Source organism: Pleurodeles waltl, chromosome 12, assembly GCF_031143425.1.
Source record: "Pleurodeles waltl isolate 20211129_DDA chromosome 12, aPleWal1.hap1.20221129, whole genome shotgun sequence".
In the NCBI taxonomy this organism is placed as follows: Eukaryota; Metazoa; Chordata; class Amphibia; order Caudata; family Salamandridae; genus Pleurodeles; species Pleurodeles waltl.
The window spans coordinates 539,712,410-539,734,450 of NC_090451.1; the positions used below are offsets into that span (position 1 = coordinate 539,712,410).

Sequence of the window (22,041 nt, forward strand, 5' to 3'; positions counted from 1 at the left end):
AAGGAGATATGGAAATAAGCGTTCTGGAAGTCTAACGCTACCCTCCAGTATTCTGGGTCCAAGGCAGATAGAACCTGAGCCAGCGTGAGTGTCTTGAACTTCTTGAGAAGAGATTGGGGGACCAAAAGTATAGGACAGGGAAGAGGCCCTTATCCTTTTTGGGGACCAGAATAGCAACAACAACCTACTTCTGGCATGGAATTCTATCTATGGCTCCTGTGGCTAGCAGAACCGTAACTTTCTTGCAGATAAGAGACAAGTGATCCTCCATCATGAATGGAGGGGTAGACTGAAGGGGAGGGAGTAGCCCCTTTTGACTATCTGCAAAACCCACCTGTCTGACATGATGGATTGCCAGCGGAACAGGTGATGGCAAATCCTGCCACCCCCGGCTCTTGGTGGGGGAAGAGTCAAACTAGGAAGGTTTAGAGGCTACTGCAGGCGGGTGCGTGTGGGAGGGCTGTTCAGACTCCTGGCCACCTGATCCACAAACTCAGTGGATCCCGCCACCTCGGCCATGCAGAGGCTGGGTAGCTTGCACAGTTTGGTGGCTGGTTGGGAATGGATGTGGTTAGAGGCCCCTCCGTAGCCACTATAGGGATGAAAGGCAGACTAGGGAGGATGTGGGGCCACCATGAAACCAAAGGACCTGGCTGCAGCCCGAGAATCCTCTAAGTGCTCGAGCACCTAGTCTGCCTTGTCTCTGAAGAGACGAGTGCCATCAAAGGTCCCGATCATCAAGGAAGCTTGCGTATCCCCTGAAAAGCCAGACATCCTCAGCCAGGCGTGAGGCCTCAGGGCCACAGTGGATGAGACCGCTCTACCCAGCGAGTTGGTCTTGTCCAGTCCGCAACAGATTGTGAACTTCGCTGCTTCTCTCCCATCTGCAACAGCCTGAAAGAGTAAAATCTGGGCCTCCTCTGGGACCTGTGGCAGCACTTACTTAACAGTTTCCCACAGCTTGTGAGAATAATGCAATGCAAGTTTGGCAGAAGAAAACATCTTCTTCCCAAGTGAGTCCAACCTTTTGGATTCCCTATTTGGAGGAGTGTAAGGGAATGTTGCCTGGAACGTAGAGGCTTCGATACCCAGGCACTCATGGGTGGGGTGTTGTGTCAAGAAACTTGGGTCCTCTGGACGATGACGGTGGGCAATGGTCCTGTTCACAGGAGCCAATCTTCTGGGTTTGGATCATGTACTCCGCAGGACATCTGTGAGATCCTCATTAAATGGAAGCAGGGGTTCTGAAATGGAAGCTCCCAGTTGTAGCATCTCTGACTGAAGATTAGTCCTGATGGCCACCAAGGGCAACACAAGGTCCAGGACGTCAGCCACCCTCCTCACCACCATAGAGGTAAAAATCTCCCTCCTTCGTAGCTACGGTAGGGGGAGAAAGCATGCCAGAATCTGCTGGCCTCACCCGTCTGTATACCTGTCTATAGGTTTTTTCTGGAGCTTGTATTCTAAAGGGTCTAGTGTCTCCCACTCATCCCCAAAACTTAACCCATAAGAAAACAGCTCAGGATCCGTCCTAGGAGGTAAGGCTCTTGTCAGCGTTGGAATCAGCATTGTATGATGCGCATCCAGCTTCATGCTGGAGTTGGGGATTACAATGGGGATGGCACTGCCTGCTGGCATGGACGATGCCGGGAGCATCGGGGTCAGGACCAGAGTCGTGGAAGGATCCAGGACTGGATCCCTGGGTGTCCCTCCGCACTGAGGCTGAAGCTGCCTGTGCGGAACCCGAAGGGGCCCCTTTCGACTCCACAGAGCCCGAAGGAGCTCCTGTGGTGTCAGGCTGCGAAAAAAGGAGTCACATGGCCTTGTAAAACTCTCTAGGTTGGGTAGGGGTCGCCAAGGATCCAGGAAACTCCGGGAGGCACAGGCAATGCAGAGATAGCTTTGACTTAGACCTCTTCTTGTGCCTCGACTTACCCTGAGCCCCCTCAAGTACCTGGAGTAGGACGGCAATGATAGAGGACTCTGTGACTGATCCTGGGACCATACTCTAATCTGAGATCTCGACTTCCACGGAGTTGAGTGTTGGGCCGCCATCAGCTTTAGCGACCTCTCCCTCAAAGCCTTTGGATCCATGGCCCAACAATTGGAGCATGACTTCAGGTCGTGGTTGTGCTCCAGCCACCAAAGACACAGAGGGTGCTATCATCACGGGCATCGCCCAATGACAAGATCCACAGGGCTTGAAGCCAAGCTTTTTAGATGACATCCTCTATGCACTAGGAGTAGAACACTCGAAAAATCTTCGACAAAAAATTGGAAAAAAAGCAGAGTCAAAAGGTGACTGAGTAGTAGCTCTCTTTAGAAATTCCCTGGCAGTCCAGGTGTAGAGCCCCTTGGCACATGAACTGTGTCCCTACTCCACCCACTTGTTGCAGTACTTCGGGGTGATGTTGTCCGTATAAACCTGCAACAGCCTTCCTCTGAGGAAGGGTACAAAGACCTTCAAGGCCAAGCGAACTGCCCTAAACTCCAATAAATTGATCAGGAGACCAGCTTTTGCAAGAGCCTCTTATTTTCACTTCGACGCAAAAGCAATGTGTCGATCACTACTGTCAAATCTTGGCAAGTTTCACCAGCAGGATGTCAACAATCTCCGCACTGAGATCCAAGACAGAGACCAAAACTTTGGGATCACAGCTCTTCACTCCAGAGAGGAAGGTACAGAACTGTACTCTATCCAGAATGGCTCAGATGAAAGGGTGCATCTGTGAAGGAGTCAGTGTGACTTCTGCATGTTGATAGCGAACCTCAATATGAGGATGTTTGTTGTTGTCTGAAGGTGGTGAATGACTGCCTGAGGCAAGCCCGCCTTCAAGGGACGGTTATCAAGGAAGGGGAAAACTGGTACTCCCAATCTCCAATGGTGTGCTGCGACTGCTGCCATCACTTTTTTTTTTTAAACACCCAAGGGCCACTTGTAAGGCAAAAGGGAGCACTGAAAACTGAAAACTTTCCTGGCCCACTGTGAACTATGGGTAGCACCTATTGGCCTGGAGGGTTAGGATATTTAAATAAATGGCCTGTAGATCCACCACTATCCAACTTCTGGGTTCTAGGGCAGACAAGACTTGGACTTCTGTAGGAAAATGTTAAAATGGCAGAAATCTTAAATAGGACGAAGGCCTTCATCCTTTTAAAGGAACAGAAAGAAGCGTGAGTAACATCTGGCTTTTATTTCTTATCCGGAACCCCCTTCTATGGCCAACCTGGCCAAAAATGCCTGCCCTTCCTGCTGCAAGAGGGACAGATGGTCCTTCATCAGCCACTTTTATGGTGGTGGAAAAAAAATCAGGAGGGTTTAGCCCAAATGTACAATTTGGAGAGCCATTGTGCCTGCTGATCAACCCCTGCCCCTTCAGAAGAAATAACAGATCCTGTCTCTGACAGTGTGGCTGAGTGCCAGTAAGGACACACTTATGTGGTTTTTCAGCTGCTGTTGCCGGAGAGGCAAGGGACTGAGCTGGACATTTTCCCTGATGCCCTGGGCGCTGCCTCTGTGAGCCGCAACCTCAAGCACAAAAAGGCTGGAAGGCTTGCTGGGCTGGCAGAGGGGTTTGGTGCTGGCTATGGAGGGGGCAAAATTGATGGTAGAATTTTCTGGTGGGGGCAAGACAGAACCAAGGAACGTGCTGTGGCCATGTTCTCCTTAAAACGTTTTAGGGCTGAAAAGGCGCTGTCACCTAAAAGGGGATTGCCATCAAATGGTATGCCCATTAATCATATCAAGACATTTCCGGAGAAGCAGGAAGACCCCATATATTAGTGGGGTCGAAGTGCCACACTCGTATCCATCATCTGAGTTAAGTAATAGATTGCTTCCAGGCCAGAGCGAATTAAAAATTTAGCTGCATCACGGCCATCCTGGATAGCTTAGTTCAGAGACACCCTTAGGTCGCCTGAACTACTGGTAAAGCTTAGGCCACCGTATTCCATAAGACATGGGAGTGGCGGCCTGGAAGACAGCTGGTGTTTACTGATCACAGAGCAAAACTTGTGGCGAAAAGAAGTGCTTGCTAAATGTCTCCTTGATTTCATTACCCGCATCAGATTAGGGCACCACACAAACGGGTTATGTGACCGAAAACAGTTTTTGCATACCCAGTACCACACATGTGTAGTATCTGTAAGCCCCTATTGCTGCAAAATCTCAATAAAACCTCTTTGAAAAAAATAACTTATCAGATTTATTTGGTTTGGTCAATGGCCGAACGGACAACTGAAGGACTTTGCTAATTATGTAGATACCAGTGGTAACTGTAATCAAAAATCACATTATCATATTCTTTATCCTGCTCCTACTGCTGGTTCTTACTCTATCTCAATTTTTGAGTAAATTCCAAAGCAACATTAGGTCGCATAGGTCTAGGTGAACAAGAATGACTTGGTTAAACTAGGCTCATGAGCACAGTTCCTGAAGAATTCATGTGGTGAAGCCCACATAACTGCAAATATGTACCATTGGTACATGCAATGGTGAATGTCAATGAAGTACCCAAGCTTTGGCTCAGTATTCTTGGACAGGAGGGGGGTATTATACATAGGGTGCACTGTCCCGGTTTGTGTCATGGTGCACCTGCAGTATGGTACGCTGGATGCCCAGTTAAATATACTGCGCTGCACCCAGGGCAGTTGCAAACTCGCAGGTATTCTGAGGACAGCGTATTAATGAAAGGTGGAGAGGCTGTTTGAAGCAGCTGCTCCATCTTTAAATGTGCAGGCGGCACCCCCCTGCACTTCAAAAAGGGGGGAGAGCTCCCACTGTATCAGGCTGCAATGGAACATGAATGGTGGTCCACGAGACTCAATTTAAGAGGGTGCCTTTGGGGTAGGAGTTGTGAACTGACTGCGCTCAACCTCTGAGACGCACAGTCAGTGCACCTCTCGACAGTCTTGTTGCCTCTGTGGTGCGTCCATCATATGGTACAGACACAAAGGCAAAGGCCCACACATCCATACAAATGAGAGAACATCCCTTGAGATAGTGCTACCAACCTTGGGTGCATCTTCCACAGAAGGGGCTGTACAAGCATATGCAGCCCCTTCTGTAATAGTACAGAGGCCTGGGGACATAGAAAGCTGTTGCACATACCCAGTGTGGACCCAGTCTCTTGTTGAGTATAACACTGTCGGACATTAAGTAAGCCATCTGCTAACTGTGGCTTATGCAGGCACTCAGCTGATAAAATCCAGAAAAGGTTGAACTGTAGCAGGCAGGGTTTCAGCTCTGTCAAGATACACAAAATGTGGATGATATCCAAAATATGTTGGGTTTTCTCAGAATAGAAGATAGTGTAGAAGGTAAGGAAAAAACTATTTTTTCAAGTTCATTTCTCCCCGCACTGTGGCCACAAAGTCAAGGTGTGTCTGCAGGAAAACCATGTACTAATGGATTACTATGTACAGAATTGAAGTACTGAGGGCATCCTGGAACAAAGTCTTCATGCCACAGGGTGCTATAGATCAAAAGGACAGTGCATAAATCTTATCAGAACTGGGTTTAATCTTAACAGAAATGGATTTAAATCCCCAGAGGTCAGGGGTGCCTACCTAGAAAGGAAAAAGGGGATCAGTCCCCTCAGATTTAAAAACACAACCTAGCTTGTTACGGTTCAAAAAAGGCTTAGGCATGTTGCAACACGTCCTAGTGACACCCGCACACCATTTCAGACAGTTATCAAGAAAAAGCTGATATCATGTACCAAGCATACGAGTGCATTGAGCTTCTTTGTCACGGCCGATTAATAGAACCTTAGACAACTGGGTTGACTGCGATATGTAAAAGAACTGAGATAGCTAACTTGGAGCATAGATTTTTCTGGGTTTGGCATATCTCCTCAACGAACTTGAGAAACTGGGGATTGATGACCAGAATTGTCTCCGGTGGAATTTAAAGCTGGGGGTGTCTAGATGAAATGTGACATGATAAAATATGTGGAGGTGATGGGGCAGTTTAACCTGTTGCCACAGCATATGTAGTAATTCCCCAGCAGGGGCACAGAGGTCTTTCCAGGACTTACTCAGCACAGACCAGTACTGTTTAGTTGGGTGCACGTATTCCTGATCACTATGACTGTCACTGTGGTCAGTGTTTAGGTACCCTAAGTGAGTCTTGATGCAGGGGTTGGGGGCAAATATTTGGCAACATAATACCTGGACACCTAGGGAAAAATAGCCACTGCTTGAACTGACAAAAAGGCTGGTGCTTTGGAGTGACCCCTCTGAGGTGCCAAGAAATTAACTGTTGACCAGGAGGAGGGGTGGAAATGTCTCTGTTGTTTTCAGCATCACCCTCATGTCATCCAGTATGGAAGAATGGACCAAGAATGGAGATAAAACCTGCAAATGGATCACATCTGCAAAGGAGTGGTTGAGAAAACAGACATGCTGCTGTTGACCTGAAATTAGTGCGTTTTGCTCACCACAAACTTCACATTTGTGGAGATCGCACAAATCCAAAGCTAGGGGATTCTGAAGAGTTTGATCACTGGTATCAGCTGGGACCATAAAAGCTATTTTAGCCTCTGCCTGCTCAGATGAATCTGTTCCAATGTAATGCTTCTCCAAGATCTATAGTGGGAGGGAGCATGGTAGAATCATATTTATTTATTAGATGCACTTCTTGCGTGAGAGCAACCTTTTCAATAAGACTAGTGGTAGATGTTCACCTGAGGGGAAAGAGCTGACACTAGTCAGTGCTTCCACTTTTTATCTGACTCTTGTGTTTTCTCATGTCCGTTTTCATGTAATTAGCTTTTTCCTGCAAATGAGATTTGCCAATTGCTGACTGAATGACCTTGCCCATCTCAACTAACCCCCATACTAAGCAATAACAATATTCAGGGGTAGAGATGTAGAGTTAAACAAGGGATGGAAAGGTACAACTGACTGAGGAAGCTGGGCATCCACTACCTCTGGAGTCAACAGAAGAAACGGACATATAGTTCTGCAAGCTTGACTCCAGGGGTGAAGGCTCACATACACTTCTTTTGATGCAACGAGCCAGCAACTCTAAGCCAACAAAACACTTGCTCTTTCCCAAAGTGCAAAGGCATCTGAGGGACTCAACCAGTCATAGGGTGGAAATCAAACAGACAGGGCAAAGGGTTCTATATACATGGTGTCCACTGACCCATTAGAACTGCCCATCAAATTGGTCAAACTGGTTTCAGGAACTAGAGGAAAATTGTTGTATGAAATGTTAAATAAATTATTATTATTATAATTATTTTTTTTTAAACGCAGGTTTTGCTATACTTTGGCTATTTTTATTAGTTCCCATCCCGGGGAATCCAAAAACCCAACGCACCTTTAGAATCCCACAAAACAAAAGGAGAACAAAAGGACACAAATATGGCCTGGACACATTTTGTGAAAAAAAAAGTGTGTGCAAAGTGTCACACGCATCAAACAAAGTAGCTCATGATTGGGGTGGGATAAACTTCAGAAGCTAAGGGGTTAATAGGAGGCAGCCTTCAATATATAGAAACCTCTCTCACACTCTTCCCTTGGTATCTTGAGGGGTTTGCTGCATCGGACAGAAAAGACCAACTGTTAATCAAATGTAGAGCATAAGCCTATATAAGCTATCCCACTACCAACTCCTCCTCCCAACAGCACTAAAGGTGACACTTTTACCTTGCAGAGTGCACGAAGAATATACCTTAAGAATGTTGGTGGTGGTAGGAGATTCCAATGATCACTTCTAACACCACATTAAACGGGAAATGAGTGATTGTTACAGGTGAATCACCTAGCTCATCACTTCTGCTCATAAACCCCCAAAGACAGATTGCAGTGCAGTGATAATTTACTATGGTTGCAGAGAGGGTGCAAGGCTGACACTAAGGTACCTGAAGCATCTGTTTATGCGCAGTGTTCTTCCCATACTCCCGGCAGAGGTGCTCACTCAGCGTCTGCAATTCTCGACCAAACTGGATCATACGCTCTGTGGCGGCCTGATTTCCCCCGCAAAGCTGCCTTTGGGAGCTCCCGTCTAAAGGATAAATAGTGAAGTATAAATAATCATTAAACCAACATGTTTGTTCCCAAGACCACATACCACAACACACTGCCTTTTCCCACAACGGGATTCACAAAACTTCAGAAAATCATGTGAAGCACAAATACAGACAGGCTCTCTGTTCAGAATTTCAAGTTGCATTATTCTCTTGTTTCTAGGTCACACAATTTGAAGCTTACAAAACATTAATTCCAAGCCCGCAATGCTCTGAACCTTGGAACATGACAGTGAAAGGAAACAGAGGCTGCTTAAGCCTGCACTCCACATGAACTCTCTTATGAAAAAGAGAGAACCACTGATTTTGTAGCACTTGGTGGTTAGGAACCCCTTAATCTATGAAGGGACTGCAAATCTAAATCCCACATTAAGAGCCTATTAAAGGTACAACATTAGCCTGGTTTTGGATAAGATAAAATGGTACATTTTAATTTCTACCAGAGGGATGAGGGTCTGCTCAGAAAGATTTCAGAAAAATAAAGGAAGAACCATTTCATGCCTTTTGTGGAAATGTGATAACCTTGAGTAAGATTGATGTTGGTGCATGTGGGACAACTTAGTCTCTTTATACCTGTATCTGGACTGTATTTCTTGTGCATATCTACTGCAATGTTTTTTAACTCACTATGTGGCCTGAACCCCCTCCTTCCTTCCTTTTCACTCGTTCAGCTTTTTCTTTCTGCAGTCACAGTTTGCAACAGTCTGAGAGGCAGAATGCAGATTCTCTAGAGAAAGACTTCCACTTGTCTCTAGATTCTGTAAAAGGCTGCAAGCATTTGAAAAGAAAACAGAAGAAACAGAAGAAGAGGTAGACGTGCAGGCTGACCTATATGTGGTTAAATGAAACAATCAATTAAGACTCTACACTTCGTGCAACTTAAGATACAAACTTTAACTCAGTTTTGTTTTTACATTTATAAATTATTTCACATCCGATCTTTGCTCATTGGGAATGCATACATGTATGCAGTAGTTGTATCAAAAACCTGGCCAAAAGGCGGTGGAGTGTTGTACAGAATCAAAGGCAAGGTCAAGAGAATAAGACACTGGAAGGCAAAAGAGGATGCTTGAGCCTTCACGAAATAAGCATTTATTTCTCGATAAAGCGAGAAACTAGTCTACTACTAGTTAAAGCTCCAAGTAATATTATGAATAATGAAGAAATAAGCCGCAAAGTAATTTTGATCTAGGATGCGTTATGTGGAGAAAAAAAGAGATATACTCCCTATGACACACATCTCTATTAGATATTTAAAACAAAATCTTAGAGGGCATGATGAACTGGCCAGATTACTTATCTTGTAAAGGCTGAACTGAACGAAACATTAATGTATTTTACCACAGCCAAACCCTAATTGTAAGCTTAGTCCTTTAATTGTTGCGGAGAATAGGGGACAATACAACCTCAGCATAGATCAACTTAAATGTAATGGGCTTAAAGTCTGAATCATCGATGAAAGAAGGGCTTGTTTCTAAACATGATATTCAGATAATTATATTAGTGTAACTAACATCACATTATACATTGTTTGCTTTTGAAAACTCTTATGTGCATAAAAAAAGGGTGCAAAACATCTTCTGAACTTTAAATTGATAGGCTGTAATGGGAATGTTGCCGTCCTCATCCAGGACCAGGGAGTATGTTGTCCTGGAAATAATGACAACTGCAGCGGACTTCAGTACTTCAAACCGATTGAGAATTAAATCTCAACTTGCTTCCTAATACCCAAGGAAAGCTTCCAACCTTGCACTTTAATTGAACACTAATATTACACTAATATTGAAGATCAAGGAAACAAATGTTGCCAGAATGGATTCATTTTCCATGGTTTCCTCTGCAATAAATAATTAAAGAACAATTGTTGATACTTAAAGGCATAATGTACCAAGCAATGACACCTACCATAAATCCAGGGAGGATTATGACATTTCTAGGTAGAGAAGCCATAAAGTGAAAAGAAATAGAGAAATGACCTAACACAATTGTCAACTCTTAGATGTGTGAGTAAGGGGTGGAGAGAGACAATTGTGAACTAAGAATGCCATGCTAAGGAAGACACTGGTACTATCCTTAAACCATCGAACTGTTCAATATCCTATAGACAATACCAAAAAATAGAACAGTAAAACAATAAAGTAGAAGATAAAGAAGCAATCTAGGCAGGAGGATTGTTAAAGGAAATTGCCCTTTTGTCCCACCCTAACATTTAAACAATTGAGCAGTGAACCTAGGTAAAGCAATACTTTTTTTTTTTTAACAAACTTTATCACATATTATTAAAATACAACATATATTCAGTATACATCATAATCTTATTTTGGTTCAATAAGCGGAGCAATGTACACTTTCTTTCAAATAAAACGGGAGCAGAAGCATAGGCAATGTACAGTGATGAGAGGTAATTGTCACCACCCTATCAGTCAGATGCGTAACTGTAGTGAAATATGACCACTGACTGTGTTACACCACTTTGCACCTGGATTAGTTGTCCAGTGTTCACCAGCTGCAGACTACATTTTGTATTCAGTTTAGCTGCCTATTGACGTTGTTGTAGCGTTAGACACTGCCATGTAAAATGTGTTCATACTTTTACACATTGTAAACTGTGCTTGTTTTCGTGCTCTTCTTCACCGAACAGCTAGGAAATATTATGGGGGAGGTAGTCAGTCAGCATAAGGACAGCAGGGAACGGCTTAGGCTTGGGAGAGACAACTTGGGAAACTGACCAGTTCCAACCTGTTTCTTTCAACTGTGACCTAAATTAGCTAGCATGGTTGAATTGCTAAATGAGGGTTTTTTTTCCAGAAAGCTTCTTCTGTTTTTTTAAGGTATAAAAGACCCAGTATGACAGCGAGAGAGAGAGAGTGGCCTCAATCAGGATTCTTGACGTCGGATGCCTGATATCTGTCCCATGAGGGTGGTTATCTCTTTTGCAGTTGAAAGGGGTCATCATCTTGCTTGCATGAGAAAGATGAAGAGCTTGGCAGGCCCAACGGTGATGAATTTTTACTTAATTATTTGCTTTGCAAACTATGACATAACTACATATCTTTGCTGTGTACATTACAGTTGAGATTTTTTTTGGTATATTTTCCTTTCATTGCTGTGTCTGTTTTTAAACGTGTGCTTTCAACATGCTAACCTCCTTTTTAGGAATCTCGTGGTGACATAATAATTAATGTCTTCTTTGTTCTGAGAAATGCATTCCAGAGATTTTTGTCAGCTCGGTCATTAAAGAAAGCAAAACAATAACTTATGTAGGAATTACATTGTTGTAATAGGGGGGGGGGGAGGACACAGTATCTAGCAGTATGTAAGCTATGTGTTTTGAGTTATGGAATTATTAAACAGGGTCTATCTCGTATGCTTTGAAAACTTCCAACAGTGCATCCCATTCCAAGGAAATAGGCTTCTTGTGGAGGGCTCAGTACTCCTCACGTCGAAGAATGTCGCTCTCCACCAGGCCCCACTTTAATACTTCCTCACACCACCTGGTCAGTCTAAGCGGTGACTGAGCTCTCCACTGACTTGTAATAAGAGTCTTTGCTAACAATAAAACTAGGTCCGCAAACCGCAGTGAGACTTTGGGACTGGGCCTGCATGCATCCCAAGAAGGCACTGAGCCGGAGTATCCCACTGGTCTAATCCTGTAACATCTGTCAAAATAGTCTTTATCCCTGCCCAATACTAGGACAGGTGAGGACATGTCCATTACATATGTAGTCAATCGGCATATGTGTCTGTACAGCAGGGACAAATGGATGATATGGTCGGAAATGTCTCAGCTAGTTTTTTTCAGAATAAGATATGCTCTATGAAGAATGGAAAACTGTATTAGTTTGAACCTAGCATTTCGTGAAACACATTTAGAGCATTCAGGAATCCGCATCCAGTCTTTGTCTGGGATTTCCAACAGAAGGTCAGCCTCTCAGGAGCGCTTCAATGGTGCTAGTTATATGTAGAGGCTCACCCAAAGCCCTCGGTACAGCCATCTAACTAAATGCCTCCTGTTGCCCATAGCGTGTACTGCATGTAAACGTTTGTAGGTACGGTGTTTGTCAACATCAGGGGACCAGTGCTGTCGCACATATCACAGAATGCCTGCGTGTAGTAAGAATAAAGACTCGGGGAATCCATGTAAAAGAGTAAAATCAGCGTGGGATATCAGACTGTTACAGAACAATGTCTCTATTGTTATGACCCCTCTCGCTCGTAGAACGCTATCAGGGGGGAAGTAGGTGAGCAGGAAGCAATAAGAAGTCCTCAGAGGGGCACATTTGGCAGTGTACCCCAAAAATAACCGTCAGCACGCAAGGGCTATTTGCAAGAGGAGAGGGCATGGTTTCAGGAGGTCCATTCCTGGACTTATTTATCTAAGCAACTGTCCATGACTAATCTGCGCCGGCATGTAGGCTATTTCAGCCAAATTTCATCCAGCCAGCCAGTATGACAGCCGTTGTAACTGGCTGGCAATACAATATGCTTTAAAGTCTCTTAGCCCACCCCTTATTCATGGGAGCTGTAGCTTTGCGAGTCTGGTCCTATGTCTACCTCTTCCCCCAAACTAGCCCAATCAACAGAGTTCAATAGTCGGAACATGCCGACAGGTACAAGTAGGTTCACAAAGTAATAAAGGAGTCTCAGTAGCATGATCATTTTAGACCTGGCCAATCGGCCGGACACTGACAGAGGCAGAGTGGTCCAGAAGTCAATTTGAGGTGTGAGCGAGATTGCAATCAAGGGCATCTTTTGCTTCCAGATATACATTGATGCCCATGTAGCGGAAGGTATGTACGGCTATGGGCAACACCCTGACATTGAGATAAAACGGTGTAGTTATAGGGACATCAGTGAACCGAAATGCGCATGATTCATCTATATTAATAAGTAGCCCTGAAAGGTCACCACGGGTGGACAGTAATTTAAAAAATATCTCACAGCTCGATACTGATATCTTGAAGATATAGGATCATGTCATCAGCATACAAAAACACAGAGTGTAATAAGTGACCTAGCGGTATACCCCAGTTGGTAGACACCCGCTGGTTATGTTGTGCTAAGGGTTCCAATGCTAGGATGAAAAGAAGTGGAGTCAGCAGGCATCCCTGCCTTGTCCCACTTCCTATTCAATATGTGTGAGATGCATGGGATCCAGTCCTTGCTCTTGCCATAGACCAGCATATAAAAGAGTGACCCAGTTAAAAAAGGATTGCTGGATATCGTAATGTGTTAACGTCGATAACATGTATTCCCATCCCAGAGTGTCAAATGCTTGGCTAACATCCAGTGCTAAGCAGCCAGTTAGTGGGTATGCATCTCTTGACATCGTCAACACTTGAAACAGTCTATGGATATTTAGTGAGGTGCTTCGCCGAGGCACAAAGCTGCACTGATCCTCATGTATGAGCTGTGATTGCAGTGGAAGTAACCTACCAGTCAATATTTTGCATTCCGTGTTCAGAAGAGATAATGGCCTAAAAGAAGTGAGGTTTGTTAGGTTTCAACAAGGAAGTCACCACTGCCTCCCTGGTAGAGGGAGGAAGGTGTCCCTCTTCCATTGCGGCATTGTCTAATTGTTCGAAATGGGCTATTAGTTTGGAGGCATACATAGCACAGAAATCAGATGGGAGCCCATCTGTGCCCGGCAATTTATTCCTAGCCAACTCTTTATTGGCATTCTGTATTTCTTCCGGTGAGATAGGGGCCCTCAGAGTCCCTCTCGCTTACTGTCACTCTGGGGAGGCGAGCTTGTCGAATAAATGTATCTATGTCACTGGGGAGGGGGGCGAAGTATACAATTGTGTATAAAAATCATGGAACGCTAGGCAATGCATTACTTAATCGCCTAAGTGAAGACATGAATCCATAAATTGGCAACATACTTAAATTTCTCACAATTTAACCTACTCAATTGCTTCCCGTTTTGGACAACAATTTGATTGCTCCAATAAATTGCTGGGAATGAGAAGGGTTTTCAGCAGCAGTCTAGTGTACTTGTGCCTCGCCCCTAATGCTTCGGGTCACCTTCCTCCTCTTAGTTCAAAATTTCAATGATGTCAGGCTGGATGACTCCTACATTAGCATAAGGCAGTACTAGAGATTAGGACTGTTTTGACATAATTTATCTACTACTTGGATTTAATTACTATTAAATATTATCCAAAAGGCATTTCAATACTATCCTAAAACACTCAAAGTGTACTACATGCTTTGATTGTAATAACTAATAGCATCCAACATCCAACCTGTTAAACGAATTGCTACAGTTTTTCCTGAATTCCTTCCTCTTCTTTCTGACATTTTCTGATCTCCTTCCAGCCTTTTGAGAAAAACTGAGAGGAAATATAGATGCAGCGTTGGCACATAAAGGTATTATAGACACCAAACTCTGAAGTGAACTTGTGAGGCCTGGATCTCAAACGCAAGCAGAATGGGACATATTTCAAATCAAATAAGTCTATTCTTACATCCAAATTAAGTAACAAGGGGGGTTCTGAATCTCTATCCCCTATTCAAGACTCAGGCCATGATACACTATCATTATTCATGCTATCAGAAAATGATTCACATCCCCCCCCTTCCAGGAAATATCAAGGACACTGAAGACAAATGTGTTCATTATCTCAATCTACTATAACAGCTCTAATTCAATCAAGCAAAGAAACTGACCAAGTAGCTAATGTCACACTAGCTTAAAGCCCGAAAATAGACATTGGTCAGACAAACCTTGCACTAAATCAAGGTATGAGAGGAGTAAAACACAAAAACTATTTTTCAACATTCACATAAGGGAGAGGGGACTGAACTTACTTCGTGCAGAAGTCTATCACTGATTAAAAATAACAGAAAAATCTCACAATATTAGGACACCCAGAAGGTCTGAAGAGCTTTGGCCATTCTATCTAAAGCGGCATAGCAAATACAAATGATGTCTCCTAAAAACCCTTTATGCAGATTAAAACCAATTCACAAACTATGCTAAATATGCTCACCTGACTGCAATGAAACAACAGATCTATGGTGCAAAACGTCAACTGATTCCAAACTCTGGATTCTTTCGGACGATGAAGATAACAAGAAATCTCTGGCTGTCAACATTCAGGCCCACAACAAGGAAATGCAAAGACCCATCCTTTGTCACTCATTCTTAAAATACCTCTGCTTCCAAATCTTTAAGAAGCCACATTATTAGAATATCCATCCACTTACTTGAGAGGTTCCACAGGGATCTTTGTTGAGCCTATGCTTTGTAATGTTTAAGTTAGCTCAGTCAGAGATACAGTCTAATCTTTTGGTTTCTCATTGGTGTCCTATGCTGACAATAACGAGCTGGTCATTCTCTAGCTATGGACCAAGGTAACAACTAGGCTAGTTAAGGGATTAGGGGCCTGATTTAGATTTTGGCAGACAGGTTACTCCATCACAACGGTGAAGGATATCCCATCCGCCTAGATATAAATCCCATTATTTCCAATGGTATTTATATTTCGGCAGATGGGATATCCGTCACCGTTATGACGGGGTAACCCATCTGCTAAAATCTAAATCAGGCCCCGATTCTTGTCTATGGATGGGTGACAGCTGTCTTCATCTGAATGGAGGGAAGACTGAAGTCATGGTGGTAGGCAATAATCCACTGTTTCCAGACAGATTGTTACTCATTGTTAGCCTACTGCTGCAGCCTAAGTCTTCAACAAAGAACCACAGGATCTGGTTTAATGACAAACTGCCTTTCTAAACCCCAAATCAGGAAGATCCTTTGGATTCTCCCTCCCTCTGCTCAGAAAAAAGGCAGTACAAGGGGCCCGCTTGAAGTTGGACTACATCCCGCCTGCATTTCCGAAATGTTCTATATTTGTGGGTGGCGCACGTTACAGAGGAGACTGCAGATTACACAGAAGGCGGCTGCCCGACTGCTAGTTCGCATTCCAAACAAACGTTTGTCTCTACTTATAATCTCTGTCTTTCTGTCGGTAAATTTATTTAACCTGAAGCTTTCTGCTTTGCTTTCTGATCATTTTCCAATTTGGGACCTAGATTTCTGAGACACCTGGTCCATCCTTATGTTCCTACCAGAGCCTTGAAATCCTCAAACGGCAAACTTGCCTTGATACTCAGTATTTTCAAATGAAGTCAAGAAAGGATGGCTTTCGAGCCAAGGATGGCAGGCACGTAAGTCTGCTGATCTGCGCCAGCCCAGAATTCATCCTGAGCCACCTGCAGTCTGGTGCTAATGCTGGCCATCTCTCGACACTGCAGCTGCAACAGGTTCCCTCCTGGGTGTATTTCGGGGGCGGAGTACGCCCATGGAGGAACTACGCGGGGCCAAGACAACATGCTGGCCCTGGTCCCTCAAGATGGCAGAGAGGCCCTGAAGTGAGCTGCCTCAGCCAGTGGGCGAGCAGACACCTGAGGAGCAGTGTAGCCCCTGTGACCATCGGCCCTCCGATGAGTGGCTCAGGCCCTTTGGGCCCGAGGTCGGAGTGAGGGGCAGGGACCCCGTATTGGCCACAGAGGGATATCCTGACTGCCTTATCCTGTGTGCACTAGACAGCAGGCCTCGGAGCCCATGTCAGGGCTTGGCACTAGTCGCTGAAAGTGGGAAAAGGTACAATCATTGATCTGCTCAGCCCACAGCACTAGTGAACTTTTACGCCCTAGACGGAAAACTGCGGGTCTGCAGTGAAACTTACACCCTACCAAACATGTACCTGCCCAGGGGGCAGTCAGCGGGTAGACCTTGGCGGATCAACATATGCCTGCAATGGCTTGCATCGCGGGGAGACACAGAGGAGACTTACCCTGGTCCCCCTCACGCAGCAGCTGGTTCCATATGAAAGGCCTTGTTGAGGCTGACTGCCAGTGACTGTGGCTTGTACTTACTGGAGCTGAGAGATGCAGGCATACAGAACGAATTGGCTTCACTTGTCCCCCCCTGCGAGAAACATTTCAGTGTATCCCCTGCTCTTGAGGCTTGTCGTGGCTTCTGGTGCTCGCTGGGGTAACTGAGAAGCTCATAAGCGCATTACTCCTGTGCAGAGGCCTGGAAGACTTGGATAGCATCTGTACCCTCCCAATGGGATGAACCGCAGAGGTGAGGTGTGCTCTCTGGCAGGACATATACACTTAGCTATTATTGCCTAGATCTAAAGGGGGATAAGCACACCCCTGTGTGGGTGAGCCACCTCTGCTTCTACTATACAAATCTGCCTGATTCACTCAGAACAGAAGATCAGTAGGGTGTATGTTTGTCTAGGGGCTGACCCAGCAGGACTATCACCTTCTATGCTGGTGAACCTCTCTGACTAATGAAACCCTGTTGCCCTTGCCACATGGTGCCAATTGTCTGGGAGAAGGGCATTGGAATGATCCTACACCACTGGCAGGTTTCTTGGGTGCCTGTTCCTGGTCCAGACCTACTCGATTCAATTAGGCCATCGACTCTCACACTGACTCCTCTAGTGTCAGGTCACCCCCCTATCATCCACCCTAACTTCGACGCACCTGGAAATGGTAGATTCGTACTTTGCTGTGGAAGTTGACCACATTGCTCTCATGGGGAGAGCAAAGGCAAGTACGACAGACATAGAACCTGGCTCCGGTGAATCTTCCCAACCCCCGGCTGTGGAGACTGAGGGGCATGAGCCTCCAGATGCCTCTATACACCTAAATCTTGATAAAGTACTTGCTGCTATAGAGGACACTAAGAGTACCCTCCAGCAGGACATTAGTGTGGTGTTGGTGGGCCAAGACCTCCTACATGCTGAACACTGTAGGTTGGCCAACTCAACTAAAGGGGTGGAGATCTAAGTGGGAGTGTGAGTGTGTGTGTGTGTGTTTTGGAGTGCTGGGCCAAAGGTGCAAAACCGCCACAACATCAGGGTGGTGGAACTCCCTGAAGGTACAGAGAACAATGACATGGTGTAGGAAGTTGCCTCTGTATATACTATTTCAAAGTAAGAAATAGTGTGCACAAAGTCCAAGGGTTCCCCTTAGAGGTAAGATAGTGGCAAAAAGAGAATTCTAATGCTCTATTTTGTGGTAGTGTGGTCAAGCAGTAGGCTTATCAGAGGGTAGTATTAAGCATTTGTTGCACACACAGGCAATAAATGAGGAACAAACACTCAAAGAATTACTCCAGGCCAATAGTTTTTTATATAGAAAATTATATTTTCAAAGTTTATTTTAAGAACCACAAGTTCAAGATTTACAAGTAATACTTCAAATGAAAGGTACTTCACTCAGGTATTCTAGGAACTTTGATTAATCACAATAGCATGTACAGTTTTGACAAAAATGGCAATAAGCTATTTTAAAAGTGGACACAGTGCAAAAATCTGCAGTCCCTGGGGGAGGTAAGTAATTGTTAAGTTCACAGGTAAGTATAACACTTACAGGGTTAAAAGTTGGGTCCAAGGTAGCCCACCGTTGGGGGTTCAAGGTAACCCAGAAGTTACCACACCAGAAGCTCAGGGCCGGTCAGGTGCAGAGGTCAAAGAGGTGCCCAAAACACATAGGCTTCAATGGAAACAGGGGTGCCCGGTTCCGGTCTGCCAGCAGGTAAGTACCTGCGTCCTCAGAGGGCAGACCAGGGTGGTTTTGTAGGGCACCGGGGGGGGAACACAAGCAGGCACAGAAAGTACACCCTCAGCGGCACAGGGGCGGCTGGGTGCAGAGTGCAAACAGGCGTTGGGTTTTGTATTGGAATCTATGGGAAGACCCGGGGGTCTCTTCAACGATGCAGGCAGGCACGGGGGGCTCCTCGGGGTAGCCACCACCTGGGCTAGGCAGAGGGTCGCTCCTGCACTGGAGTTCGGTTCCTTCAGGTCCTGGGGGCTGCGGGAGCAGTGTTGGTTCCAGGCGTCGGGTCCCTTGTTACAGGCAGTTGCGGTCAGGGGAAGCCTTTGGATTTCCTCTGCAGGGGTCGCTGTGGGGGCTTAGGGGAGTCGTCGCTGGTTACTCACGGGCTCCGAGTCGCCAGGGAGTCCTCCCTGAGGTGTTTGTTTTCCGCAGGTCGAGCCGGGGGCGTCGGGTGCCGAGTGGAAAGTCTCACGCTTCCAGCGGGAAACGTGGAGTCTTTAAAGTTGCTTCTTTGTTGCAGAAAATTACAGTTTGTTGAACAGGGCCGCTGTTCTCGGGAGCTTCTTGGTCCTTTGGATGCAGGGCAGTCCTCTGAGGCTTCAAAGGTCGCTGGTCCCTGTTGGATGCGTCGCTGTTGCAGTTTTCGTCAAAGTAGGGAGACAGGCCGGTGGGGCTGGGGCCAAATCGGTTGTTGTCTCCGTCTTCACTGCAGGGCTTCAGGTCAGCAGTCCTTCTTCTTCTTTAGGTTGCAGGAATCTATCTTCCTCGGTTCTGGGGGCCCCTAAATACTGGATTTAGGGGTGTGTTTAGGTCTGGGAGGGCAGTAGCCAATGGCTACTGTCCTTGATGGTGGCTACACCCTCTTTGTGCCTCCTCCCTGTGGGGAGGGGGGCACATCCTAATCCTATTGGGGGGGATCCTCCATCCACAAGATGGAGGATTTCTAAAAGTAAGAGTCACCTCAGCTCAGGACACCTTAGGGTCTGTCCTCCTTGTTTTTCTAATGATCTCCTCCAGCCTTGCCTCCAAAAGTGGGGGCAGTGGTCAGAGGGGCGGTCATCTCCAATAGCTGGGATGCCCTTTGGCGCTGTAACAAAGGGGGTGAGCCTTTGAAGCTCACCGCCAGGTGTTACAGTTCCTGCAGGGGGAGGTGAGACGCACCTCCACCCAGTACAGGCTTTGTTCCTGGCCACAGAGTGACAAAGGCACTCTCCCTATGTGGCCAGCAACATGTCTGGTGTGCGGCAGGCTCGCAAAAACAAGTCAGCCTACACTGGAAGTCAGGGATGTTTTCAGGGGGCATCTCTAAGATGCCCTCTGGGTGTCTTTTACAATAAACTGCACATTGGCATCAGTGTGCATTTATTGTGCTGAGAGGTTTGATACCAAACTTCACAGTTTTCAGTGTAGCCATTATGGTGCTGTGGAGTTTGTGTTTGACAGACTCCCAGACCATATACTCTTATGGCTACCCTGCACTTGCAATGTCTAAGGTTTGGCTTAGACACTGTAGGGGCATAGTGCTCATGCACTTATGCCCTCACCTGTAGTATAGTGCACCCTGCCTTAGGGCTGTAAGGCCTGCTAGAGGGGTGACTTACCTATGCCACAGGCAGTGTGAGGTTGGCATGGCACTATGAGGGGAGTGCAATGTCGACTTAGTCATTTTCTCCCCACCAGCACACACAAGCTGTGAAGCAGTGTGCATGTGCTGTGTGAGGGGTCCCTATGGTGGCATAAGATATGCTGCAGCCCTTAGAGACCTTCCCTGGCATCAGGGCCCTTGGTACCAGGGGTACCAGTTACAAGGGACTTACCTCAGTGCCAGGGTTGTGCCAATTGTGGAGCAAAAGGTACAGTTTAGGGAAAGAACACTGGTGCTGGGGCCTGGTTAGCAGGGTCCCAGCACACTTTCAAATCATAACTTAGCATCAGCAAAGGCAAAAAGTCAGGGGGTAACCATGCCAAGGAGGCATTACCTTACACATGGTGTCTTTCTTGGAACGTTGGCTCTAGACGGAGGTAGCACCAAATGCTTTCCCTTTCTTTGCACTGGAACAAGCCAAGAATACAGGCACACCCGTTAGCACTGGGCCACCCACCTCACTCTGTGGTGGCTAGATTGCGCTACTATAGAGACAGACATTCTCCAGAAGGCGTGAACTGCAGGGGTCATTTATGATGGGAATGTTTTGGTGATCCAAGATTTTACGGCTAACGTCCAAGCGAAGCAAACCTCATTCCTACAAGTCAAAAAGGACCTCCGGCGCGAAGGCCAGCAATACTTCCTGATGTTTCCTGCCAGACCTAGGTCATTTTGATGGTACTACTCACTTCTGCAATGACCCAGGCACAGCATGGGACGGGTTGGGATCCTATAGAGTTCGGCCCAAGGCTCGACCCAAGACAGCGGCACCTCGGCACAGACCCAGGAAACATACATAAGGTCCTCCCTTGGAAGGACCCTAAAGAGTTCATCCCCCTCCCAGACAGAGCAGGAGCAGGTGGCGGCACTGCAGGCTGAGGCTGAGATAGCACTGACACAGAAGACTGATGGTGAAACTGACACCGCTTCGGAGCGTAGGTCTGTGGCTTCAGAATTAATGACTTCTCTGTTAGATGGGGATGGCCTCCCCAAAGGGAGCCCACAATCAGCAGACAAAGTCATGTGAAGTGATGACACAAGTGTTGCACTGCACTGATAACTTATCATTTGGGGCTGGGCTCCTATGAAAAGGGGGCACTATTGCTCATTGATTTGTTTCTTGCTTAATGATGTCTGCCTTTCCATGCATCTGTTCTTCAGTCTGGGGACCCCAGCCCGGGGGTACTCTAGAAGTCAGACTTCAGCTGGCTCATCTGCCTGGACAATTGCTAAGAGATGGGCTGGCACGGCAGTGAAAGACCATACAACTTAGTTTATCGCGTCCAGATTAGCCCCCGACAGGAGTCTGGAGACGGCATTCTATTAACAATGTTTTTACTTTTCAGGTTTGGAGGCTGTTGCTGGACTGCTCTTGGGTCAGGAATTCACAATTGGGGGTTATTTTTGGTTGTCTCTGAGGTTAAAATATCTCCAGTGTTTGAGGGGGCTGGTTTTTGGTGGGGGGGGGGGGGGGGGGGAGGGGGGAGGGGGTCGGGTCGGTGTGTGATACAAGGCACACATACACTGATTAAATGTCAGACCCCAAACTTAATTTAATCATTATGTCCTGGAATATCAGGGGGATGGGATCCGCCTCTAAACATTATCACATTCACAGGTATCCGAAGAGGTGAGGAGTACAAGAAGTACCTCAGCTGCAAGAGACTCACCTCAGTGGGGAGGAAGTTGACTGGTTAAGGTGTCAATAGCAGCGCCATTTATAAGCCACCTCCTATTTCGATTATGCCAAGGGAGCACTTACATTGATTAGGACGG

At 46.0% G+C, this 22,041-nt stretch overlaps 1 protein-coding gene across 1 annotated transcript in view; it reads right to left on the minus strand.

Annotated features, from left to right (window-relative positions):
• Positions 1 to 22,041, minus strand: part of RANBP10 (RAN binding protein 10) — a 557,257-nt gene that overhangs the window by 65,929 nt on the left and 469,287 nt on the right. Inside the window, exon 12 of the mRNA XM_069217570.1 lies at positions 7,872 to 8,014. Within this exon, the coding sequence (XP_069073671.1) occupies positions 7,872 to 8,014 (143 nt within the window). The remainder of the gene's footprint in view (positions 1 to 7,871; positions 8,015 to 22,041) is intronic.